Below are 26,306 nucleotides of genomic sequence, written 5' to 3'. Positions count from 1 at the left end.
ACATGCACTTTATCTCTGTTCTTCATTTTGAGGTAAGTAACTGTGCCATATCCCTTCTCACAGGCATCTGAAAAATGATGTAAGCAGGCATCAGTTATCTCTCCAAAATCTGGAGGCTTGAAACATCGATTTACTTGAAAGTGTGCCATCTTGTTCAATTCAGAAATCCAATGGGTCCACTGACTCTGAAGTCCCGGAGGTATTTGTTCATCCCAACTCAACCTCTGCCTACACATCTCCTGTAGAAGTAGTTTGGCAGGCAATGTTAAAGGAGCGATAAATCCCATAGGATCATATACTGAGCTCACAACTGACAAGATTCCCCTTCTTGTACATTGTTGGGATTTCAACTGCATCCTGAATTGAAATGTATCATTTTCTGCATCCCACTGAAGATCCAAAGTTCTTTCCACTGGTAATTTGTCTCGGTCAAGATCCAAGCACCGAATGTCTTTGCTTCGGTGTTCTTCTGGAATAGATTGCAACACTTTACGATCATTACTGATCCATTTAGTCAGGCAGAAACCACCCTTCTGACATAAGGCAATAAGATCCTTTATCAAAACAATAGCTTCACCCTCAGAAGAGATGCTCTTTAAACAATCATCCACATAGAAACAATCAAAGACTGTTTCAACTACTTGAGATGGAAAAAATGATTGATTATCTTCAGCAGTTCGCCTTAATGCAAAACAAGCACAGCTTGGAGAAGACACAGCTCCAAATGGATGAACTATCATCCTGCAAGTAGTGAGTTCTTGATTCAGGTTTCCGTCAGACCACCACAGAAATCGAAGGAGATCTACATCCTCTTCTGCCACCCTGACCTGGTGAAACATAGCTTGAATGTCAGCCATCAAGGCTATGGGCTCCTGTCTAAATCGTAGCAAAACTCCTAGAAGTGAATTTGTAAAGTTGGGACCTTGCAATAGTTGATTGTTCAATGATGTTCCTTTGAATGTTGCCCCACAATCAAATACCACTCTTAGGGTTCCTTTCTTTGAATGGAATACTCCATGGTGAGGAACATACCAGACTTTTCCATCATCACGCTTCAACTGGTCTGGTGGCACCATTTCTGCATAACCTTTCTCCAGAACATCAGCAATGAACTTTGTGTATTCTTCATGAAGTTTTTCATTCCTTTCCAACTTCCTCTTCAAACCACTACAGCGCTGTTTGGCAACACACAAATTGTCAGGTAACTTGACATCATTACGAAATGGTAGCTTCAAACTATAGTGACCATGCTGTAATTTGACAGAGTCCTTCATTATTTTCATAAACTGTAGATCTTCTCTAGACATCTCATTCTTATCCACAAGATTTTCACTGAAGTCCTGGTTATACTGATTGTGAAGCAAGTGCTCAAGCTTTCCGATTGAAATCCTGTTGACTGTAACAGAAGGTGAACCAATTTCATCCCCACAGTCATTACTCCTTTCAGAAAGTCCACTGACTACCCATCCTACTAGGGTTCTAAAAGCATATGGTCCATTACCATGGCTATTAATTATTTCCCAAGGTTCCATTACTTGAGATGCATTAGCTCCAATCAGTAAATCAACATCAGCTTCAATGTGTGGAATTTTCACTCTGTCCAGATATGGCCAATTGGATAACTCCTTTTGAGTAACAATATTGTCAGAATTGACAGGCATGTCCCTTTGTGTGTATACTTCAGGAAGGGCAAAGAAATTATTACTGCCTATACCACTTATCTCCAAGTTTGTCACAGCATTACAAGACACAGATTGCTCTTGACCCATAGTACGCAGAAAAATTTTAACCTTTTTTCCTCTGATGTTCAGGTCATTCATCAGCTTCTCAGAACAGAATGTGGCTGAACTCCCTGGGTCCAAGAATGCATACGTTTGAATCAATTTGTCACCTTTGACTGATTTCACTTGAACTGGGACGATTGGCATTAAGCATTTATCGTTACCGGCCCCTGTTTGTCCACAAGTTTGAGCAGAAACTTGGTTGCTTCTCCTTTCAGCATCTTCTTTAGATGGATTTACAGCTGGTGCATTTTGATGTATGTGTAAAACTGTAGGATGCATTTGCTCACACACTTCACAAACAAGGCGGTTTTTACATTCTTTACTTACGTGTCCTAACATCAAACAACCAAAACAAATGCCTTTTGCTTTCAAGAATTCAATCCTTTCTCGTTGTGACTTCTTCTTTAAAGCATAACACCTTTCAAGGACATGATTTCCCAGACAGAACAAGCAAGTTCTCTTAGCATTCGTCTTAGGTACAAATTGATTTCCCTGTTGCTGTACATTTTTTGTTGGAATTTGAGCAACAACATTTGCAGCAAAGCTGTTTCCCCTTGGTGTCTTAGTAGCAGGTGTCTTCACTACAGACTGATGTTTATCCTGAATGCATCCAAATATAGGATCAGACACCATTTTTACCTGACGTTCAGTAAACTCTACAATATCAGAGAATTTGGCCCTGCAGTTCTTCAATTCCATTATTTCACATGCTCTTTCTCTCCATCGTTCTCTCAATTTGAAAGGTAGTTTCATAACCACAGTTCTCATGTTGCTTGGCATGTTTAGCTCTTGCATATATGAGACATCATCAATAATGTTGCAACATGCACGTAGAAATAATGAATATGCATTTAAACCTTGTGCATCTTCCGTTCTGATTGATGGCCATCCCAATGCTTTCTCCATATAAGCAGTAGCTACCTTATATTCATCACCAAATTGCTCCTTCAGAAGACGTTTCGCTAAAGAGTAACCTGTTTCCGGTGCTAAATGTTGGCAACTACGAACCAGTTCTTTTGGTTGTCCTGTGGTGAACTGTTCAAGAAAATATAAACAATCTCTTTCGTTGGAAGTCTTCTCTTCCACTCCATGTTCAAATGCTCTTATAAAAGAAACATAATGAAGAGGATTACCATCAAAAATTGGGATTTCTCTCTTAGGAAGAGTATTAGGTTGAACTTGGTGTACCAAATATTCAGTCAACTCTTCCTGTTTCTTCAGAATTTCATACAGAGGTTGATTTTGTAATATCAAATGACTTGTGGCTTGAGCTGTTACCATGTTGCTGCTTGATGGTTGTGCAAAATGATGAATGTCATGGTGTTGAAAGACATTGTGTTGTTGCTGAGTATTGGTTCCTTGCTGTTGCTGCATTAATGTTGACTGAGATGGTGGTAATGTAACACTGCAGATAACTCCAGCTGTATTTGTTGGTATTTGACTTACTGGCACATATTCAGTAGCTTGTGGGTTTAGCACCTTTGGTCGTGTTGAATCAATAATTCCACATTCAGTTGCATTCCTTGAAGTTTGATCCTTTGCTCTCCATCTCCCTTTTGAGTGTGAGCTAGCAGAATGTGAACATTTGCTATGACCATCAACTGTACTCAGAACAGCAATTTTTGCATTTGAGGCAGCAATCTCAGCATCTAATTCCAGTTGTTCAATTCTTTTCCTTAGATCCTCCTGTTGTGCTTCAATAGCATGTTTGGCTCTTAAAGCAGCAGCACGTGCCACAAGTGCAGCTCTTTCTGCTTCTGCCTGTACCCTGGCTGATACAGTAGAAGAGCTGCTTTTTGAACTGCGCTTACTACAAGCAGTGACAACCTTTGACACATTTGATACACTGTCTTCTGGAACAACATCATCATCATTGTTTACATCTATAACCCCTTCAGATGGTTTCTGACACAATACAGGTTTAGACAACCATACATTCACATATTCAATAAATTCATTGATTGCAATCATTTTTGCTTTAAACCATACCTCATGTTTCTCACTTTCATCATCAGGTAACAAAATCAACAAAGACTCATGTGCTTCACGTGCCTGTAAACATACCTCATTAAAGCTTTCAAAAACATTTCGTACTTCAGACTCATATTCTTTGTCATCATGCATTAACCTTTTCATTGTCTCTATTATTCTGTGTGCTTTGTTCAATTTAGCCTTTCTCAGACTTTGCAATGAATCAAGCCTTTCAGCCAAAGCCTTTGGAGTTAACTTAATTGTCCTTTTTTGCATTTCAGGCTCGTTTTCATTAGAACACTTGTTTGTTAAAGCAGATTCCACCGCGTTCGAACACTGTTCATCCATCGTAACAAAGTACACAAAACGTTCATAACAAGAAATATGAAAAGTCAATTTGCTACCAATGCATTGGAATTACGCATATATTTTGTGTGCAGACCATGTACATTGTCATTATGTTGCAACAATTTAGGTACCTTTTAATCCAACGCAAATCGACTGTCCCTCTGTTGTAGCGATCTACCCGATGACTTGAATCCAAAGGGAACAGCCAACTTTATCCATAATGTTGCACACAATCACGTATCCACGAACAGCTGACTTGTTTGCAATAAATCCGTAGCATTGAAAATGTTCCAGGCTCCGTTTCAATAAAGTGGCGTCTTCGTGATCACAAATCATGAAAAGCAGGTTTTTTACTTATTGTTACGGCTTCCAATAAGCTGTAACGTTGGGGAATGTAGAAGGCTTTTGACGCGTGATTAAAAGGTCCATGCAGTCAGGAATAAGATTAAAGACAGCTCTTTATTGCTTCATCCAAAACATTCTTCATGAACAGCAATGTATAATCCATATCTTCAAAAACGCCATATCATCAAAGACAAACAAAGTCACTTATCTCCCCGCACGCTACCAGTTGTCACGGTAAAAAACCGTATGCTTCCTCCCCAACTACACACCTGTCAGTAATTAGACTTGTGCTTAATTATATAGGTCACCAAGTGCCACCTAGTGGACATCAACAAAATGGCTCCTACATTAACTGTTTAAAAATATGTAGTTGTAGCCTACTAATGCTTTTATAAAATGCTCAAAATATATTTTAGATTACATCCTGTGATATCCAAGCCTTCTTTGTTTCTGTGTTTTCAAAGCTCCACACCAGTAGGTGGTGGTAAAGAAAACAGTGTAGGTACGCGTTAACACGTGATTTACGTGTTAATACGCACTTACGCGTTAACACGTAGTGCGTGTTAACACGTGATTTACGCGTTAACACGTAGTGCGTTTTAACACGTATTTTTAACACGTTTTTGCCCTGTTGGCCTTCCATAGACTTACGTCCGACTTGCTCTGATGTCACACTGACGTGTACAAAATAACTCTCGCGATGGAGAGGCGGGCTCGTCGGATTCTACAGCCGAGCGCAGTTGCTCTCCACCGACTGCGTTGACGAAAAGCACGATGGGAAAAGACTTGCTGACGACACAGCTTAATGCTGATTTGCCCGGGAATGTCAGCTGATGACTTTTTAATTCTAAAAACTCCACTTCCTGTAGTAGTTTTTATATTTATTCAACTTGTTCGTGACTTATGAAATTGATATTATTAATAAATTCCTTTAAACTTTTGTAATGGTGTTGTATTATTTGTACAGTGTGCTGTTTATATTTCACACAGAAACGAATTTGTATTACGTCTAGACTTAGATTACATTCCAACATTTACTAAGAAGCCTTTTCCAATAATGAACAGTTCAGCTTTGTGATTCTCCTTATAAACATCTTAATGTAAATGCATTTGTTGGTATTTCAGTTGCATCTATTTAATCCGCGATAAAATACGCGAACGCGATCTCTTCCATTGCTGACGTTTGCAGTCAACAACACAGCGAGATTCATGATGAAGCGTCCGGCTTGCCTACAGTTTTTTCACTCCTCCCCTCACTGCAGCCGGCTACTCTCGCCTATATTTCAGGCGAGGCAAGCTGCATCTCAAACAAGCCTAATGTTAGGCTTGTTCGACTTCATGCGGCGCCGCAAGAACCGACAGCCGGATGACGTCAAAGTACCGCGAGAGCGATTCAAGAAATCACATTTCATCTCGCTCTCGCAATACTTTGACGTCATCCGGCTGTCGATTTATGCGGCGCGGTATGAAGTCGAACAGGCCTGTTTTTGTGTAATTCCTCATTTACCTCCCCCTAGCTTTATGTATGTTTACTGTTCATTGTTGTGTTATTTTGACTGTCTACCTTGGTCTTGGACAAATGTCGATAGGCTTGTTCGACTTCATGCGGCGCCGCAAAAACCGACAACCGAATGACGTCGAAGTACCGCGAGAGCGATACGAAATTAGACTTCGTATGATTTCTCTAATCGTTCTCGCGGTACTTTGACGTCATCCGGCTGTCGGTTCTTGCGGCACCGCACTGGCATTTCCATGTTGCCCTGCATCCTCCGTTCCATGTAAAAGGATGTTTTCCAAGGCTGGAGAGGTTTTATCCAAAAAAAAGGAATTAATCCCAACACACTTTTGTTTCTCAATTAAAGTCAATAATAAAACCCAAAATGATGTGTTGCAATTTTCTTCATTGTACCCTCAGTCCCATAAGCACTACACAGCACTAAAACTATTAATGGTTCCACTTTACACACACAAATTTTATTTTTTAAATTTTTCTCACCCCAGACTACTGTACTAAACCAAGTCGTAGGCTACTTGTATAGGTCATACTGTCATTCTTCAAACAATTAAATTAATACTTAACTATGACATCTCAAGAAAATTCACACAGAAAAAAAATATGTTTTATTATATAACCATACAATGAAAAAATTTCTGCTTAGGTCAATGCATAAAATTTATTTTATTTATCTACTATTTCTTTTAACATTTCTTTTGCTAGATGATAGGGAGCAATGTTGAAGGAAGCTTCAGGTAATGAACATTTGGGTGAAGCAGTGTGCTGTGAAGCGTTAGGATACGTTTCTCAATGTCAAGGAAGAATCCTCGGAAGCCAGAATTTCGAGGATTCTACGTCATCGACATCCGTCGAAGGACTGTTCCAATGTCGAGGATCCTCAGAATTTCAACCAAGGACTGAGTCCTTTGTTCGAGAAATATCCCATATACAGGAAAGGATGCATATCCTTCGATATTATATCATATCAAGGCAAATATCTTTATTTCAGCAAAACTTCTGATTTATTGTTTGCAGCTTTAAAAACAGTAACAATTAATTACTTACATAAAAAATAACATGTACAGTATCATATGGGCTTTCGTTGAAATATGCTGGAATAATCTTTCATGTTTATCTCTTAAAACAAAGCATGTAAATGTAACTGTTATTTTATTATGACTTCAGATGTAGGAAGTAGGATATTACATAGAACATTTCATATGCTCATAAGGTTTGTTGCAAAATAAACTTGATCAAACCAAACCCTGATAGCACCACTGATCTATAAATGACTGGATTGTGCATAGAACGCTTAACGTAACAGCGTGAGGTGAAGCCATCGCAGAGTTCGAGCCGCCCTCTTGCTATTCCCAAAAAACAGAGGGCGTCATTGACTTACATTCAAAATCACGATCTAAATTCACCCAAAAGAATGTATGTGAAGTTCCAAAATACCATATAGATAATTTATTATAACATGTTAATATTGCCACTTTGTAGTATAAGTATGAGCAAAAATGTGCCGTTTTTGGGTGTGTCCTTTAAAATGTAAATGAGATGATGAAATGCAAACACTGTTGGTGGTTTGTTGAAATTGAAACTTAATTGTGCTGTTAATTATTTTCTCTAAATGGCAGTGTCATGGTTGGATAGTGCAGATTAAGGGTCAATATTATCCCCTTTTGACATCACAAGGGGAGCCAAATTTCAATGACTTAATTTTTCCCATGCTTGCAGAGAATGATTTACTGGGTTTAACTTTTTCACATTTTCTAGGTTGATAGAAGCACTGGGACCCAATTATAGCACTTAAACATGGAAAAAGTCCCCTTTAAAATCTCATAACTCCTATTAATTTAATAGAGTGTTTGGGCATACCAATAATATTATGGCAGCACGGTGGCCTTACAATTGTGACCATGTACAATCCAGTCATTTATATAGATCAGTGTTTAGCACACATAAATCTCAGAGATGTCTATTTGATATCTGTGTTTACATCAAGATGTGTTTTTTTAATCCTTTCCTCATCTGCAAACTGAGACTTACTGAAGATGTCTGATTTCGAATAAAACAGCTCTTTCTGAGATGTTTTTCCACACCAGATATATTTCAGATGTTTTGCAGACATCTTACAAACGTACCTTTATCTGGGCATTAATATCACCACTAAATGTCTGTCATGTTTTACAACATACTAGCAATGCACCAATGTATCGGCCGCCGATATTTATCGGCCGATTTTTGATCAATTTGAAACCATCGGCATATCGGCAAAAGCACGAGAGAGGCCGATACCGATTGTTTATTAATTAACCGCATAAAGGCAATGAGTTGCATGTCTGTTGTTCAATTAAAATGATTTAATATTAAATCGGTATCGGCTTAAAAAATCCTATCGGTGCATCCCTACAACATACTGTAAAAGATTAATATTATTGATGTGTTGATATTGTAAAGTTAATATTGTTTGATGCCTTTAACTCTGTAAAGCTCAGATGACACTGAAATAAGAACAAAACAAAAGCAAAACAAGTGTAAGGACTTGAACACAGAATAAAATTGAAATTTATACAAATATTTAATCATGATAATTTCAAATAAACTGGATGTTGTGATTTCACCTGTAAATCTCCTTTTAGTAGTTGATGCATTTTAGATGATTCTTGAAATAATGGTGAGTCAGTTTATTTTCTGAATCAGCTTTTGGAGGATGTCTGTATTTTCTGTAGTTGGGTGTGTACGTTTTTTTCTGATGACCAATTATGAGACCTTGACAGGTGACAACTAACAATTCTCCAAGTCCATCAATGAAGAATTCTGAAGGTTAAGGTAAAAAAACACACAGTATTATTGTTTATCTGTGTCGATTAAATGCTGATCATTGTCTTTTCAAAGGTTTAGGTATGATGGGTTAAAGGCAGGATTCTTGTAACTTAATACTTTACAGTCCACTTACCACTGTGTCCGACCTTTTTGAGGAACGGGTCAAAACCGACCTTACGCACGGCATCCGTTCGACCCATAAAGTAGTTCACAACTCCATCGACGAAGAAACACCCTTTAAATCCCGGCAGGGGTGCGTAAGAACCTCTGAAACGTGAGATGCAACCGCCTTCTTCGCCGTTCCCTTCTTTATAATTCAATTTAAAGGGAAACTGATTTCTTCCTACCTGACCACCGACCTGAGAAAGTTAAGCTTATCAGTCTATAACTTATCCATCAACTTACAATTGAATTGAATTTTTAGTGCACCTGTTCATAAATCTATTATTAACTATAGTAGTAGCAGATTTACTTACCACATCTAATTCAGGAACGGCTTCCATAACCTCCACAAAGCTCTCTATACGCGTCTCATTCAGGAACACAAAGTCATCGTCCAACCATAAGAAGTATTTAGTCGTGACTTGTGACACTGCCAGATTTCTGCCGGCAAACCAGCCCTTAACAAGCAAATAATCATTTTGAAGTAATCGTTTAAAGAATCCTCACAAACTACTGGAAAAACTATTAAAAAGTAATAAATCAAATAATGAATAAACCAAAACTTACCGACAAATTAAAATTCTGTCATCATTAAAGTTGTTCCAAACCTGCAAATTCTGTGAACTTGAAAAACGTTAAGAACCAAACACTTTTGACTTCTTACTAAGGAAGACATCCTTTAAAGGAAAACACCACTGTTTTTCAATATTTTACTATGTTCTTACCTCAACTTAGACGAATTAATACATCCCTATCTTTTTTCAATGCGTGCCCTTAATCTTTGTACAGCACATTGTGAATGTGTTAGCATTTAGCCTAGCCCCATTCATTCCTTAGGATCCAAACAGGGATGAATTTAGAAGCCACCAAACACTTCCATGTTTTCCCTATTTAAAGACATGAGTAGTTACACGAGTAAGTATGATGGCACAAAATAAAACTTTTGTTTGGAGCCATAGGAATGAATGGGGCTAAGCTAAATGCTTCAACACATTCAAGAAGCGGTGTACAAAGATTAAAAGTGCACGCATTGTAAAAAGAAAGGTATGTATTAATTCATCTAAGCTGAGGTAAGAACATAGTAAAATATTGAAAATGGTGGTGTGTTCCTTTAAAATATCTTTATTTGTGTTCAGCAGAGCACAGAAATTTATACAAGTTTGGAACAACTTTAGGGACAGTAAATGCTGACAGAATTATTCTGTGAACTATTCCTTTAAATGTCAACTACAGTAAGAAAAGCCATGACCTATATTTCATAAAGTAAAATAAATCATTTTGAAACATGGAAATGAAATATTGCTGTCCCTTTTCAATTCAGCCAAAGAGGACTGGTAAGGTTAAAGCATCTTAAGTACTGCTGTTTATATGATATGTTGTGTGGACTTTATTTTATTATAAAAAGTCAGGAAATCTTTAATATTTAAAAAAAATTTAATGTAAGGTAGTAATGCAAACATATTCCAAAACCTTTGGGGTTTTTGTCACATGTTTTCTTGCTAATAAGAATCAGATTTTGCCCATAAACTGGTATTTTTGTGAAGCCGGGATTAAGTGGATTTAACGCTACATTTTTTGACAAACCACTGAAAAAATTATTCATTCAATTTACTTAATTTTGTAAGGTAAGTGGTTGCAATCAATTAATTTAAGCTACATTTAAATAAAAGTTTTATATTTTATTTTATTTTACTTTTTTTGTTTAAATGTAGCTTAAATAAATTAATTGCAAACACTTACCTTAAATAAAATTGAGTAAATTGAATGAATCATTTTTTTCAGTGTATAATATGTGCCGAGAGCATTCGGTCAATATCATTATCTTATTTTTACCAGAAGTGGCTTTGAGCGGCTTTGCATCTGAGCTCCTCATATATTGTTTTCAAAAAAACACGATTAAGTGATGTTCTGTTACCTGTGCCGGAGGCATAATGTAGTGTTCGATATTATCACCAACAACCTTCTCTGGTTTAAGACTGTCATCTGCTACAATGATCTTTATCTTTGGGTAGTTCACGCGAATACTCTGAATAAGAGCATTCAGTTCCTTATATCTCAGAAATGCCTTTACAAGTACAGTCACCTGGGAGTTTATATCTACAAGAAGAGAGAGAGAAATTAATACTAAATACACCGTTTCCTTTTAATATTACTTACTAGTGAGAAATACAAACATAATAAATAAATTTTACTTATAAAACGGAGCAAATCATGGCTATAATGTAAACTAAAGCCTATAAGCTGTTGTCAAGGAAGCCTAAGATGTTACTTCCTTTGAAAACTGGACTGCACTAATTACCTGCACTGCAAAAAATGATTTTCAAGAAAACATGTCTTAGTAATTTTGTCTTGTTTTCAGTAAAACAAGCAAAAAATCTGCCAATGGGGTAAGCAAAAAAATCTTGAACATTTTTCTTAAACACTAAATTCAAGAAAAATTTGCTTACCCCATTGGCAGATTTTTTCCTTGTTTTATGCGCAAAATCACTTAAATTTGACTTAATAGACTTTTTGGGTTGTTTTGCTCATCAAGAAAAAGTATCTTAATTTAAGAATTTTAAGATATTTTTACGGAAAACAAGATAAAAAAATAGTAAGAATTTTTTATCTTGAAAATCATTTCATTGAAGTTTGAAAGGCCAATAAATATAAATCCTAACATGATAACACGGCTCGTTCTCACCTTTCCCCGGGTCATAAAGATTAGGAACTGACCGACGTCTGATCTCAATGGGGAATATGACCTCATGGTTCTCAAAAGAGAAGTAAGCTATAAACAAGCATATACACATGTGAATTAAAACGCACCGAACTGTAAGGTTAAGCAAGTTTCAAATATAAAAGTTAATGAGTAACCTCTGGATGATTCTTACCGAGATCTTCAGTCTTGATGTGAAAGATGGTGCTGGTGTAGGTCACTCTGCTCAGCAGTTCATTGAGATGATCAAGGCTACTGGATGAGATGGTCAGATTTCCCTCATTCTGGCCAAAAACAATCTTCTCATCCATTACTGACAGCAGACCCTTCTGTACCCTCAGTGACACCTGAACAAGTTTGACATCCCATGAGCTCTTTTAACAACTTTCAACATGACGCAAATGTATACAACTGGAGCTTTATTTCAAAGTTTGATAAAGAGAGATGACCCCAATACCGAGACATCTGGAATCAAATGATTGATATAAGTAATAAAAGCAACCCTCCACCATTAGCAAAAATCTGTATTTAGTCAAACAAACCTTGTACAAATCTCTGTTTTGTGTTTGTACAGCTAGACCTACATGCACATAAGAGTGAAATATATATTTGATTACGGAGTACATAAATACATTTTAATAAAAAAACTAAAACATTTGTATTTATTTGTCACTTTCTAACTTTCTTTGTAGAGATGTGCTTTTGTCAAAATGTCAGATCATTAGAAATCACATAGAAAAGCATCAGTATTCCGACTCACCAGGAATGAGAGTTTTAGTCATGGGATTAACTCTGAATCCTCTGATGGGATACTGGAGCGGAGTGTTGGGAGGGGCAAGAACAAGAACATCATTCTCTCTACCTGTCCTGCTTGAGTCATATAAAGACAAGATTCTTGTTAAAGACATTTAATCTCATTCATAATGTGATACTGTAGAGGTTTGGTTTGTGAGTACATTTGGTTTGTGGGTTAAGTACTTGCTCAGTTAGTAATGCTGTTAGTTATAATGTACATTTCATGTAAGGGATAATGTAGGCAGCAGGTTGTCATCACAGAAATAAGCCCCGACAGTGTTATCACCCCAACGCCAAGGCAGGGTTTTGTATTTTACAAATTTTTCATACGACAAAAATATATATTTAAATATAATTTTAAATATATTTCTAAATATACAAATAATGTGCTAAATGTGAAAATATGTTTACAAAAAATAATTTTCCAATTTTAACCAACAAGCGTAAAAAAATAAGTGTAAACGACATGTTTTAAAAGTTTCAAATTAAATATATTTTCAACTGCAAAAATATACATATTATACACACAATTTTTAAAAATTATTAAAAAAAAATTTTTTTTATATATATTTTTTATTTAAAAAAAACATTTTTTATTTACATTTTTTTTTCATTTTTTATTTATTTATTATTATTTATTTGTTTCCCCTAAAATACATTTTGAAATATATTTTAATATATGAAGGTTAAAACTTTTATTTTCAAATTCAAATATATATTGAATTAAGCTTTAATTGCTACAAAATGTATTTAGCATACATTGAAAACATATTTTTGTCCAGATAGCCTAAATACATGTTTGCCGCAATTACTTTCAGTTTTAAGATAAGACGTTCAAATGTCAGGAGCGAGCACACTATTTGGTTTAATCATTTGTAAATATAATGTCATGTTATTAAAAGACATTTATATTTAATTATGTGTAATATTAACTCTTTTCCCGCCACTGACCAGTTATCTCATCAATTAAGAGAAAACATTTGCATAAAAAAACATGTTTCTGATGAGGTGTATGTTTTGATTATTGTTCTTAATCTGATCTCTAACAAAATTCCTTCACAAAATTGCAATTATTTTAGTTTTTTCCTAAAAAATATATATTTTTAAAGAAAAATGCCCATATTTAAGAGTTTATAAGCAAAGAATAAAATATAAAGGATGAAAGGTTTTTTTCCCGTTTTGTTTGTTTGTTTATTGTTTGTTTGAAAGCAGAGGTTCTGTTCTTTTCTTTTAATTTATATATGTGTATGTTTATATAGTTTTGGAAACTTTTTTTTCTGAAAGGTATTTTGTGAAACTTTTGCGTAAATTACAAAAAATGCTAGCGGGGAATGATTTAAACTGTACTTGTCTAAATGATTTCCAGCACACTCGGGTTACTGTTAGTTAGTTTTAGCAGATGTTAACTAGGAATAACAACCTGCAAATGTCGCGACTGGCCAATCAGAATCAAGCATTCCAACGAGCCTTTTATAAAATAAAGGTTCTTTATTGAACCATACATCCTAACAAAGACAATCATTTAAACCCTCATTTTTAGGTAGGTGATTTTTCTTCAAAACCAAACATGTCATATTAAAAATACAAATATCTGTTTTCTGTAAACACTGCAAAACTGTGAAAGCGCAATAGAAAAATTGTGAAGTTAGTTAAAATAATGAATCTGGTAGAACCTGATCTGATGTTGTCTGTACTCTTCTGCTCGACGTCTCTGTAGATCTTCTAATTCATCGTTTGACACAAACTGGGCGGCCGACTGGTTGTTTCGGCAGTTACATGAGGAAGGACTGTCATAAAACGGTCCTATACTGGGGCATAAAAAATAAGAAGGGCTAAAGTCTAGTGCAAGACTAAAATGCTTGTTTGAGTTGTCCTAACGGAAATAAGCTTACACTGACATATCTTAAATAAAGCATTGCTTTGTCTCAAGATGCACACCAATAATTATTCTAAGTTTGTAAAACTACATAAAGGTCCTAATAACCATCTAACAATTTTCCAGAACGTTCTAGGAAAGTTTGTTTTTAGTTCCCAGAACGTTCCCTGCTAGTTAGCAGGAAAGTTTTAACAATTTCGTACATGAACCTTACATAATGACATAAAACAATTTCATCAAACGCAACATTTATACAAGTTAATTACTTTACGTCATCCTTTAACATGAGTTCCCGTTCCCGTCTGATTGATGTCCATTAAGTTAAAAACAACAAATCTCATCATCCCATGCTTCTGCAGAGCGTCATTAATCTACGTCAGTGTCTTTGGTAAAACTATGAGATTAGACCCTTATCACTTTAAATGCATTCTTAACTTGCTGCTTCTCCTTGCTACATTTTATATTCACAAATACAAATTCTCGAAGAAAACTCTTTTTATCTTTAAGAAAGATCTTGATATATATTTAATTTCCTTGAGGAACTAAAAAAAAAAATACTGTTGCTTGTAAGACTCTACAATGGGGTAAATCAATTAAGCCAGTTTAACTCTCTTTATATTTATGTTTATGTAATGTAACCCACAATACTGTGTACTATTTTTCATACATTGTATTGTTCTGTATATTTTATTAAAGAATAAAAAATTGATTTAATCATGTTTTCACTTAAAAAAATCAGATGGCTAGCAGGAGTACAGACATGGAGCAGTGGGCATCACTGTGCTGCCCTGCAGCTTTACCAAAAAACCCTACAGGGAACCATTCTCTTTAGGTTATTATCAATGGGAACCATATGGGAACGTTAGGAGACGTTCTGTGTTTGCTGGGTATAACTCATTTCTATTCCTGGATTAATCAAAACCCTGTCCAGCACACCTGTGTCAAAAACACAGACATCAAATAATAAAAAAATCCATAAAGAAATAAACTATAAAAAGATTTAGACTGTAATGGCAACAGATGAAAACAAACCAGAAGTGTCATTTCATCTGTGAAATACATTGACTCACTTTAGTTTGAGGAAATCTGAGGTCTGAGGGTTATTGTCACATTTTAGGCCTGAAAATCTAGAAGAGAGAATTCTTTTTTAAAACTATTTCAATCACAGCAGTGTTTCTTAACCAAGAGTCCTCAAGATGACTTTCAATAATTTCAAATAAGACAAAACATTCAAACAAACCTTTAAGGAGGAAAAGTAAAACGTAAAAATCTTTGATTGCAATAAAACTAAAATAAGACTAATACGTTTATTAAAACACGTATTAGAATGTTAGTCATTCAAGATATATGAAGAGTTTCGTTGCAAAACGAGATAACTCCGTTTTTTTAATTTTTCAGAAATCTAGTTTTTTGGCTGTGCATTCCAATTGATACTGCTAGTAGCACCATAAAACAAAAAAAAAATAACATGATAACATAATAATAAACATGTTTTGACAAAAATGTTAAAAACGGATTTATCTCGTTTTGCAACGAATTTCTTCATATAGGTATAGATCACGTTGCAAACTTTATATAAAATAAAATAATCTTTGATTTATAAAAGTTTCATCCGCAGTTTTTGGATGTATTGCGCCGGTGTCTCAAATAATAAAACGGTTTGTTTCCTAGAATCAATTTATTAATAGTTATTTTATTGTCTGCATTGTTTTACTTTTACCTGTGACATGTATTTAGTAAAGCAGTTTTTCAGATGCAGTTGTTAAAAAACAACACAACAGTGTACAACATACCTCAGGATCTTTGCTGAAGTCTTTCTCCAAGTATCAATGTCGATATAAAACAATGAGAGCAGGAATGCAAATTGGATACAGAGGACGGTGACAAAAAAACTTCGGCATAATCCCCACATGATGAAAATATAACTCTTGATAGTTTCCCTTATTTCCTTGTATACTGTTTAATTAAATTATTGTTAAAAGCATAACATTTCTCTAAAGCATATAATTTACAGAAATCCAGAGAAAAGCAACATTTCCAGTAAGTCTGCAGGCTATTCAATGATGGTGAAAGAAGTTTGAACTGAAAACAACATCTTGCTCCCCTGAGCAGGAATACATGCCTATTGTAAATGTCACGGAAACATTTTATATTACATTACGGGAATAGTTATGTAATCAACTTGGTAAAGTCATAAAAAGTGTCAATACAGAAGGTCGGTTGAAATACAAAACTGTACATTTTCGATGGCTGGAATCAATAGCGTAGTCGGAAAAGAGACTCTGAAAATCCGGGTTTGCCACATTTATTTTAATATTACTGTGCAAAATTTTTAACAATAAGCATATAAACATGTTATAACCATAATGTTATGAGTGAGAATGCAAAGGCATATCCAAATGCAATCATTTATTATTCAGATAAGCCAGGCAAAGGTCCGTATCAAAATATCCAAAATATCAGGCAAAGGCGTGTCGATGTTGTATGTGTTTGCAGCTTTTTAAATATTTACCCCTTTGGACCAGATTTTTCCAGTGTTTAATCAGTGTGCCTTATTTTGATTGGTTGATCAGCATTTTATTGGTTCAAACCACAAAACATGTGATGTCCATTTCAGTGGACGCATTACATTCATAAATATAAAAAACATGGGGGATTCCCTTAAAATGTGCTGGAATAATCTTTCATGTTTCCGTTATCTCCTAAAACAAAGCATGTATTTGTAACCTACTGGCAATTATTATGACTTTACATGTAGGAAGTATGATATTACAGAATATTTTCATAAGGTTAAAAATTAAACACTAAACCCTGAAAGCACACATACATCTCGGAAACATCTATTTGATATCTGTGTTTACTTCTGCAAGGTGTTTGTTAGCGTTTCCTCATCTGCAAACTGTTTCCTGACAGATGTCATATAGACTTACTGAAGATACAAATAAAAAAGCTCTTTCTGACCTTTATCAGATGTTTTTACACATCAGATCTCCAGATCTTTTGCAGATATCTTACAAACGTACCTTTACTTTCTGGGCATGGATATCACCACTTAATGTCTGTCATGTTTTATAACATACTGTAAAACATGAATATAATTGATGTGTTGATATTGTAAAGTTAATATTGTTTGATGCCTTTAACTCTGTAAAGCTCAGATGACACTGAAACAAGAGCAAAACAAGTGTAAGGACTTGAACACAGAATAAAATTGGAATTTATACAAATATTCAATCATGATTATTTCAAATAAACTGGATGTTGTGATTTCACCTGTAAATCTCCTTTAGTAGTTGATGCATTTTAGATGATTCTTGAAATAATGGTGAGTCAGTTTATTTTCTGAATCAGCTTTTGGAGGATGTCTGTATTTTCCGTACTCGGGTGTGTTCATTTTTTTCTGATGACCAATTATGAGACCTTGACAGGTGACAACTAACAATTCTCCAAGTCCATCAATGAAGAATTCTGAAGGTTAACAAAAAAAAAACACAGTATCAGTGCTGATCATTGTCAAATCAAAGGTTTAGGTATGATGGGTTATAGGCAGAATTCCTGTAACTAATACTTTACAGTCCACTTACCACTGTGTGCGACCTTTTTGAGGAACGGGTCAAAACCGACCTTACGCACAGCTTCTGTTCGGCCCAAAAAGTAGTTCACAACTCCATCGACGAAGAAACACCCTTTAAATCCCGGCAGGGGTGCGTAAGAACCTATGAAACGTGAGATGCAACCGCCTTCTTCGCCGGTCCCTTCTTCATAATTTAATTTAAAGGCAAACTGATTTCTTTCTACCTGACCACCGACCTGAGAAAGTTAAGCTTATTAGTCTATAACTTATCCATCAACTTACAATTGAATTTTTAGTGCACCTGTTCATAAGTCTATTTTTAACTAATATAGTAGTAGCAGATTTACTTACCACATCTAATTCAGGAACAGCTTCCATAATCTCCACAAATCTCTCTATACGCGTCTCATTCAGGAACACAAAGTCATCGTCCAACCATAAGAAGTATTTAGTCGTGACTTGTGACACTGCCAGATTTCTGCCAGCAAACCAGCCCTTAACAAGCAAACAATCATTTTAAATTAATCGTTTTCACACAAAAAGTTGTTCCAAACCTGCAAATCTGTGAACCTTTACAAAATGTTATGAACCAAACACTTGGGGCACCATTGACTTCTTACTATGGAAGATCTGCCCCACATCTGCTTGGTTAAAAACATCCTTCAAAATACCTTTCTTTGACATTTATACAGGTTTGGAACAACTTTTTAATGCTTAATGGAAGGTTGTGCAAATAATGAAGAGCTCAGATGCAAAATCCACTAAGTGCACTTGTCAAGTATTTGACGAACATGTAATATGTGCCGAGAGCATTGGTCAATATCACTATTTAACAGAAGGGGCTTTTGCATCTGAGCTCCTCATATATTGTTTTCAAAAAAACACGAGGAGCATCATCAAGATTAAGTGATGCTCTGTTACCTGTGCTGGAGGCATTATGTAGTGTTCGATATTATCACCAACAACCTTCTCTGGGATAAGACTGTCATCTGCTATAATGATCTTTATTTTTGGGTAGTTCACACGAATACTCTGAATAAGAGCATTCAGTTCCTTATATCTCAGAAATGCCTTAACAAGCAGAGTTACCTGGGAGTTTATATCTACAAGAAGAGAGAGAGATTTATGCATAGTTATTTTTTTATCAACAATTTCCGATAAATGAAGTCTTAGATGTTACTTCCTGTGAAAACTGGACTGCATTAGTTACATGAAAGACCATTAAAAATAAATACTAACATGATAACACGGCTTGTTCTCACCTTTCCCCGGGTCATAAAGATTAGGAACTGACCGACGTCTGATCTCAATGGGGAATATGACCTCGTGGTTCTCAAAAGAGAAGTAAGCTATGGACAAGCATACACATGTGAATTAAAACACACATTGAACGATAACTGTAAAGTTAACCAACTTATACATATATAAATACACTCACCTAAAGGATTATTAGGAACACCGTACTAATACTGTGTTTGACCCCCTTTCTTCTCCAAAACTGCCTTACAGTAATTCTACATGGCATTGATTCAACAAGGTGCTGAAAGCATTCATTATAAATGTTGATAGGATAGCATCTTATAGTTGATGGAGATTTGTGGGAACCACATCCCTGTTCCACCACATCCCAAAGATGCTCTATTGGGTAGAGATCTGGTGACTGTGGGGGCCATTTTAGTACAGTGAACTCATTGTCATGTTCAAGAAACCAATTTGAAATGATTTTAGCTTTGTGACATGGTGCATTATCCTGGTGGAAGTAGCCATCAAGAGATGGGTACATGGTGGATATAAAGGGATGGAGATGGTCAGAAACAATGCTCAGGTAGGCTGTGGCATTTAAACGATGCCCAAATGGCACTAAGGGGCCTAAAATGTGCCAAGAAAACATCCCTCACACCACCACCACCACCAGCCTGCACAGTGGTAACAAGGCATAATGGATCCATGTTCTCATTCTGTTTACGCCAAATTTTGACTCTACCATCTGAATGTCTCAACAGAGAGACTCATCAGACCAGGCAATATTTTTCCAGTCTTCAACTGTACAACTTTTGCAAATTAAAGCCTCTTTTTCCTATTTGTAGTGGATATGAGTGGTACCCGGTGGGGTCTTCTGCTGTTGTAGCTCATCCGCCTCAAGGTTGTGCGTGTTGTGGCTTCACAAATGCTTTGCTGCATACCTCAGTTGTAACGGGTGGTTATTTCAGTCGAAGTTGCTCTTCTATCAGCTTGAATCAGTCGGCCCATTCTCCTCTGACCTCTAGCATCAACAAGGCATTTTCACCCACAGGACTGCCGCATACCAGATGTTTTTCCCTTTTCACACCATTCTTTGTAAACCCTAGAAATGCTTGTGCATGAAAATCCCAGTAACTGGGATGGCACCAACAACCATGCCACGCTCAAAATTGCTTAAATCACCTTTCTTTCCCATTCTGACATTCAGTTTGGAGTTCAGGAGATTGTCTTGACCAGGACCACAGCCCTAAATGCACTGAAGCAGGTGCCATGTGATCGGTTGATTAGTTAATTGCATTAATAAAAAATTGAACAGGTGTTCCTAATAATCCTTTAGGTGAGTGTATACCTTATAAGCAAATATAGAGAGTTATAAAACCTATATTGTAGTCAGTTTGAAGTAATCATGCTGGACAATTCTTACCGAGATCTTCAGTCTTGATGTGAAAGATGGTGCTGGTGTAGGTCACTCTGCTCAGCAGCTCATTGAGATGTTCAAGGCTACTGGATGAGATGGTCAGATTTCCCTCATTCTGGCCAAAAACAATCTTCTCATCCTCCTTAACATCCATTACTGACAGCAGACCCTTCTGTACCCTCAGTGACACCTGAACAAGTTTGACATCCCATGAGCTCTTTTACCAACTTTCAACATGACACAAATGTATACAACTAGAGCTTTTTTAGTTTGATTAAGAGAGATGACCCCATACCATGGGCGTAGATTTAGGGTGGGACGCTAGGGACATGTCCCTAGCAATATTCAGGGAAGACTGAATTGTCCCTAGCAATAATTTCGACCAAACAATTAATCTGTATTTATATATAACCACTAATGTCCTTCTTATTCTTGTGTTTTCTATTTTTTACTTATTATATTTTTTTTCAGGAATGATTTAAATGAGATTAAAAATCTTTTGCAATCCCGTTCTGTAAAAATGACGCTCTATGTGGTACACAAACGGTTAACAGCTTTCGTTCTCTGCAATGCCCGCCTCCGTAACTCACATCGCTAATATGATTGGCTTTGCACTTCTTTAGTCCCGCCTCTCTAATCACATTGCTAATATGATTGGATTAGCATTTCTTGAGTCCCGCCTCTCTAAATCACATCACTTTATGGGCTTGTCTTTACTCGCTACGTGTGATAGGATGGTTTCACTTTGTACAACGCGCCAAAGTTCACTCAACAAGACGCGCGTGATTATTCGGGCTACAGGTAAGTGAGGAAGAAAGTATTATTATACCCACTGTAACTGTTTCATGCACAAAATACGGAACAAGTTGTGTCACATAATGATTCAAGGACAGTGTTTTCAACAATACACGACAATCCCATGTTAACCTGAGGAGTTGCAAACTTTTGTCAACCTTTTATAAATGGGGTAGCAAGGTTATTTAGGGGGTCCCTAATCCATGAAAGAAAATAACCCCAACATGGTAAAAACATGAATTCATGTCATGATTGCTAAATACTTTACTGCACTGTGGTCATTACTTGCACAGATGTAGACATAATGAAAGGTTGCATTTTAAACTTAAAATTATTTTTTTTCACACCGATTAACTGTCTGTTAATGAAAAGAAGATTTAATGTGAACTACAGAAACGTTAATAAACGTTGTTCAGGAAACATACGTACCAACTTCAACACTGGGATTTTTTTGGCAAAATTAAATTAAGAATTAAATATTAATTGCATATTCTTCATTGTTATAAAGTAAATATGGTTATATCTTACAATGTGATTTTCTTTTTTTTTGACAAAGACTTAAACAGTTACTGTTTATTAGGCTCTAGGACATAACCAATTGTTTATTATAAATTTGGGATGGCCGGGGGTGGCGAGTCAGATGTTACTGAGTAAAGTGCATACTGAGTTGTCTGTTGTTTGTGTCAAGTAAACGGTGATAAACAGTTTTTGCAATTCAACCATTTTATTTATGTCCCCACCAATGCCAGAATCAAACCTACGCCCTTGCCCCATACAAAGACATCTAGAATCAAATAATTGATATAAGTATAAAAGCAACCCTCCACCATTAGCAAAAATCTGTATTTAGTCAAACAAACCTTGTACAAATCTCTGTTTTGTGTTTGTACAGCTAGACCTAACAATGCATATAAGAGTGAAATATATATTTGATTACGGAGTACATAAATACATTTTAATAAAAACACTTTCTTGGTAGAGATGTGCTTTTATCAAAATGTCAGATCATTAGAAATCACATAGAAAAGCATCAGTATTCCGACTCACCAGGAATGAGAGTTTTAGTCATGGGAGTAACTCTGAATCCTCTGATGGGATACTGGAGCGGAGTGTTGGGAGGGGCAAGAACAAGAACATCATTCTCTCTACCTGTCCTGGTTGAGTCATATAAGGACAAATAAAGAGTCATACAAGGACAAGATTCTTAGACATTAATCTCTATGTTAGGGGGCTCACTACTGGCCACAAGCAGTTAAGTCATTTAATGATTTCTTTTGACATCACAACGTGCAGCTCACTCAAGATATAAAGAAGGCTCTTGCTTAAGGCAGATTAAACTGGTGGCGCGGAGTTATTAAAGTGTTGCGTTTATTCAGACCCAAATCTAAGCCACGCACATAAACCACGCGAGCGAGAATAACTGCGCTGCGCAAGCAAAAGCATCCTCCCTAGGGCGCATATACCAACAAGCCAACAATTTTGTTTAATGTTAAGCAATGTTAAGCATTTTATAGCTGCAATATAGCACTAAAAATGGTTCCTCTATCATGATTAAGAGCTATTTAGCACTATTTTTTAGAATGTAGGAATAACAAACTTGTAAATGTAGCGACTGGCCAAACAGAATCAAGCATTCCAACGAGGCTATTATATCAAATAGTTTATCACTTTATGACATGTACTCTGCTAAAAATAAACCATACAGCCTGACAAAAACAAACACTGCACTGCAAACATTGCAAACTTGTAAGCGCAATAGAAAAAATGTGAACATGATTAAAATAATGAATCTCGCTGAACCTGATCCGATGTTGTCTGTACTCTTCCGCCCGACGTCTCTGGAGATCTTCTAATTCATCTTTGGACACAAACTGGGCGGCCGACTGGTTGTTTCGGCAGGTACAAGAGGAAGGACTGTCATAAAACGGTCCTATACTGAAGCATAAAAAAATCACACTGGGCGGTTTAGTCCCGTCTAGTCCAAGACTTAAATGCTTGTTTGAGTTGTCCTACATAAATAAGCTTTAACATCTTAAAATATATCAGTTGCATGGTTTTGTCTCAAAATGCACACAAGTAAGGTTTTATTGTAAGTTTGTAAAAACTACGTAAATGTCCTAATATAACTCATTTCTATTCCTGGATTAATCTTGAAACTGCCCCACAATGTCAAAAAAAGACAAACATCAAATAATAAACTTTTGCCTTAAAGAAATAAACTATGAAAGGATTTAGAGTGTAGTGGCAACAAGATGTTTCATTCCATCTGTGAACAAGACTTACCTTGGTCTGAGGAAATCTAAAGTCCGAGTTTTATTTTCACATCTTAGGTCTGAGAATCTAGAAGAGAGAAATCTTTTTTAAAACTATATTTAAATCACAGCAGTGTTTATAACCATGTGTCCTCAAAATGACTTATAATGAATTAAAATAAGACAAAACAAACATTTAATAAAAACTAAAAAACTAAATATTTATTTGTGAGTGAGGTAAAATTTTATTTTTCAGATGCATCATCAACAGTGTGAAACATACCTTAGGACCTTTGCTGAAGTCTTTCTCCAAACATCAATGCCGATAAAAAACAATGAGAGCAGGAACGCAAATTCGAAACAGAGGAAGATGATGAAAAACCTTCGGCATGATCCCCACATAATGAAAATATTGCTATAATATTGATAGTTTTTCCTATTTTGGTGTATACTATATTATTGAATTAGTGTTAACCTAAAGCCTTAAAGCATCTTATTTACAGAAATCCAGACGAAAGCCACATTTTCAATAAGTCTACAGGCTATTGAATGATGGTGAAAGGCTTTCCCAGTAGGATGGGACGGATGAGGAATGAAAACTTTTTGATATTCCTTTATATACGTCAATATTGAGGTATGGCTATTGCGCAATATTTGAGTTTCCTGATGGTGCGATTTAAAACAGTCTACGATTTATCTATTAAAACGTTCTGAGCAATGTTAGCCTTTCTTGTAATTACATTTCCTTTTTGTCTTTACACATTGACATATGTTGGAAAGAATAGCCTACAAATATATATGAAAAATATGATTTGCTTATATAAATAGCTTGCATCCAGTGTGTAAAAAGACGTACAAATACCCCAAATTTTGCGTGCATATGATAAGCCAGCGCTTGATTGTCATATATCACAACTAATATGCAGTGTTTTCAACCAACCACGTAATGTTTATTTTATGTTTCCGACATTTAAATACACACTGATGTTTACGGAAGGGAAGCAGAAAAAAACAATCTATTTAAATGTAATTTGCCGACATGTTTCATTAATATATATCAGACACACATAGCGGAACTATAAAGTCTAACGATAGCCTACTCTATTTTTCCCATTTCAACAGCCGCTTACTTTCATGTATTACGGGAGAAACTGGGGATTTCAGGTGCTGTAATTCCGGTTGACAGGACTCTCTGAGCTGCGCAGCGCTCATTTTCATAATTTATAAACGTTTTTAAATGAAGAATCGGAATATCAGATAGTTGACATGGTAAGCAAGTTAGTGAATATTTAAAAAAAAAACGAAATAAAACAAATAGCATACATCTGTTAGTTATTGTGGCTGCGGTGACAATCATGATGCGTCGCCATGGACACAAGGGGTGAGAGGTTTTTAACTTATGCGTGAAAGTTTTTTTTATATATATTTATTTATATATTCTAAGGAAACAACAATAGCACAAGTTTAGTAAACTTTTTTTGAGACTACAAAAATTATTCTGCATCCATTTTTATGTGTGCCAGCTACCACTGTGGGTGGCACCGCCACACCCTGGCACACCCGTGTTTACGCCACTGAGTTATATGCTTATGGTTATTTATTTTTCATAGTAATATGACAATAAATGTGGCACACCCAGAGTTTCAGCTGCACACCAGAGTTTTTTTCTGGCTACGCTACTGATTTAAATGTAAAATTTATACAACTGGCAGCTATACGACCCAGAATCTGCACCTAAATGCATTTATTGGTACAAAATTGGTCTTTAAAGGTACAGGTCAATTTTGTACCTTTTCTTCTTACAGAGGTCACATTAATATGGAAGCCAGTTTCCGCAATGTTGTAAAAAAATAAAAATAAAATTCTGACTATGTATCTCAAAATTCTGAGATACAAAGTAAGAATTCGGTGATACAAAGTCAGAATTCTGAGATACAAAGTCACAATTCTGAGATAGAAAGTCACAATTCTGAGATACAAAGTCGCAATTCTGAGATACAAACTCAGAATTTAATTTTATTCTTTTTTACAACATGGCGGAAACATGCTTCCATAATTGACTGATGCCTGAAGAAGACATTTAATTCTGGAAATTGTTTTGTTTTTACATTTTGTACATATTTCCTTCATGTTTGTATCTTAAAAAGTGAAAAATAAATATGAATGGACGTTTAAACTAAAACAACAAAGCTGTGATGGCCTAAGTCTTTTGCACAGTACTGTATATTACATAAATAATTTCAGATCAAATTAGTTCATTTTCATTTCAATACAAACGCATAGTAAAATAACCCTTGTGGTAAAATCATGGTTTTGCTGATGGTAACCAATACTTTTACCATAAACCAAAACGAGTGCGGTATGAAATCGGAAATACACACGCCATACAAGAGCACAACATACCATATGATATTATAATAAGCTTTAAAAATAATAACAATTAATTTATTATAAACAATAACATAAACAATAACATAAAAATAACATGTACAACATTTTCATAGTAGGGGTTTTACTTGAAATATGCTGAAATAATATTTCATGTTTCTGTAATCTTCTAAAACAAAGCGTGTAACTGTAACCTACTGGCAATTATTATGACTTCAGGAAGTAGGAAATTACGTAAAATATTTTCATGTGTCAGGATCCTGTCGGAATCAGGTCTTAAATTATATCTAGTCTTTGGGACAGGGTCCTGGCAGTACCATGTTTTATGTGGGAGATGC

The 26,306-nt window shown here is 35.6% G+C and overlaps 2 protein-coding genes across 3 annotated transcripts in view; both read right to left on the bottom strand.

The window, feature by feature from the left end:
* Nucleotides 1-24,181, bottom strand: part of LOC135768282 (beta-1,4 N-acetylgalactosaminyltransferase 2-like) — a 51,604-nt gene extending 27,423 nt beyond the window's left edge. Inside the window, exons 1-12 of one of the 2 annotated variants that reach the window (XM_065277524.1) lie at nucleotides 23,864-24,181; nucleotides 23,612-23,668; nucleotides 23,129-23,263; nucleotides 22,376-22,482; nucleotides 22,189-22,226; nucleotides 20,540-20,723; nucleotides 19,137-19,223; nucleotides 18,796-18,977; nucleotides 18,226-18,369; nucleotides 17,885-18,110; nucleotides 17,574-17,768; nucleotides 16,590-17,464 (exon numbers count right to left, since the gene is read on the bottom strand). In XM_065277524.1, the coding sequence (XP_065133596.1) occupies nucleotides 17,587-17,768; nucleotides 17,885-18,110; nucleotides 18,226-18,369; nucleotides 18,796-18,977; nucleotides 19,137-19,223; nucleotides 20,540-20,723; nucleotides 22,189-22,226; nucleotides 22,376-22,482; nucleotides 23,129-23,263; nucleotides 23,612-23,668; nucleotides 23,864-23,982 (1,461 nt within the window). In that variant the 5' untranslated portion in view covers nucleotides 23,983-24,181 and the 3' untranslated portion in view covers nucleotides 16,590-17,464; nucleotides 17,574-17,586. Of the gene's footprint in view, nucleotides 1-16,589; nucleotides 17,465-17,573; nucleotides 17,769-17,884; nucleotides 18,111-18,225; nucleotides 18,370-18,795; nucleotides 18,978-19,136; nucleotides 19,224-20,539; nucleotides 20,724-22,188; nucleotides 22,227-22,375; nucleotides 22,483-23,128; nucleotides 23,264-23,611; nucleotides 23,669-23,863 lie in introns of those variants that run through there. The other variant, XM_065277525.2, reaches the window with a different exon arrangement.
* LOC135768285 (beta-1,4 N-acetylgalactosaminyltransferase 2-like) lies at nucleotides 6,624-14,586 on the bottom strand. Its single transcript, XM_073813394.1, has 11 exons — nucleotides 14,572-14,586; nucleotides 14,098-14,297; nucleotides 12,390-12,496; nucleotides 12,172-12,209; nucleotides 11,805-11,976; nucleotides 11,615-11,701; nucleotides 10,847-11,028; nucleotides 9,246-9,389; nucleotides 8,903-9,128; nucleotides 8,568-8,763; nucleotides 6,624-8,447 (listed from the first exon to the last, which is right to left on the bottom strand). The coding sequence occupies exons 1-10, from the start codon at nucleotides 14,584-14,586 to the stop codon at nucleotides 8,582-8,584; spliced, it is 1,353 nt and encodes a 450-aa protein (XP_073669495.1). The 3' UTR covers nucleotides 6,624-8,447; nucleotides 8,568-8,581.
* Nucleotides 24,182-26,306: the final 2,125 nt, after the last annotated feature.

Source organism: Paramisgurnus dabryanus, chromosome 23, assembly GCF_030506205.2.
Source record: "Paramisgurnus dabryanus chromosome 23, PD_genome_1.1, whole genome shotgun sequence".
Taxonomy (NCBI): Eukaryota; Metazoa; Chordata; class Actinopteri; order Cypriniformes; family Cobitidae; genus Paramisgurnus; species Paramisgurnus dabryanus.
The sequence above is the reverse complement of the archived record's forward strand: the minus strand, read 5'-3'. Positions and strand labels throughout refer to the sequence as shown.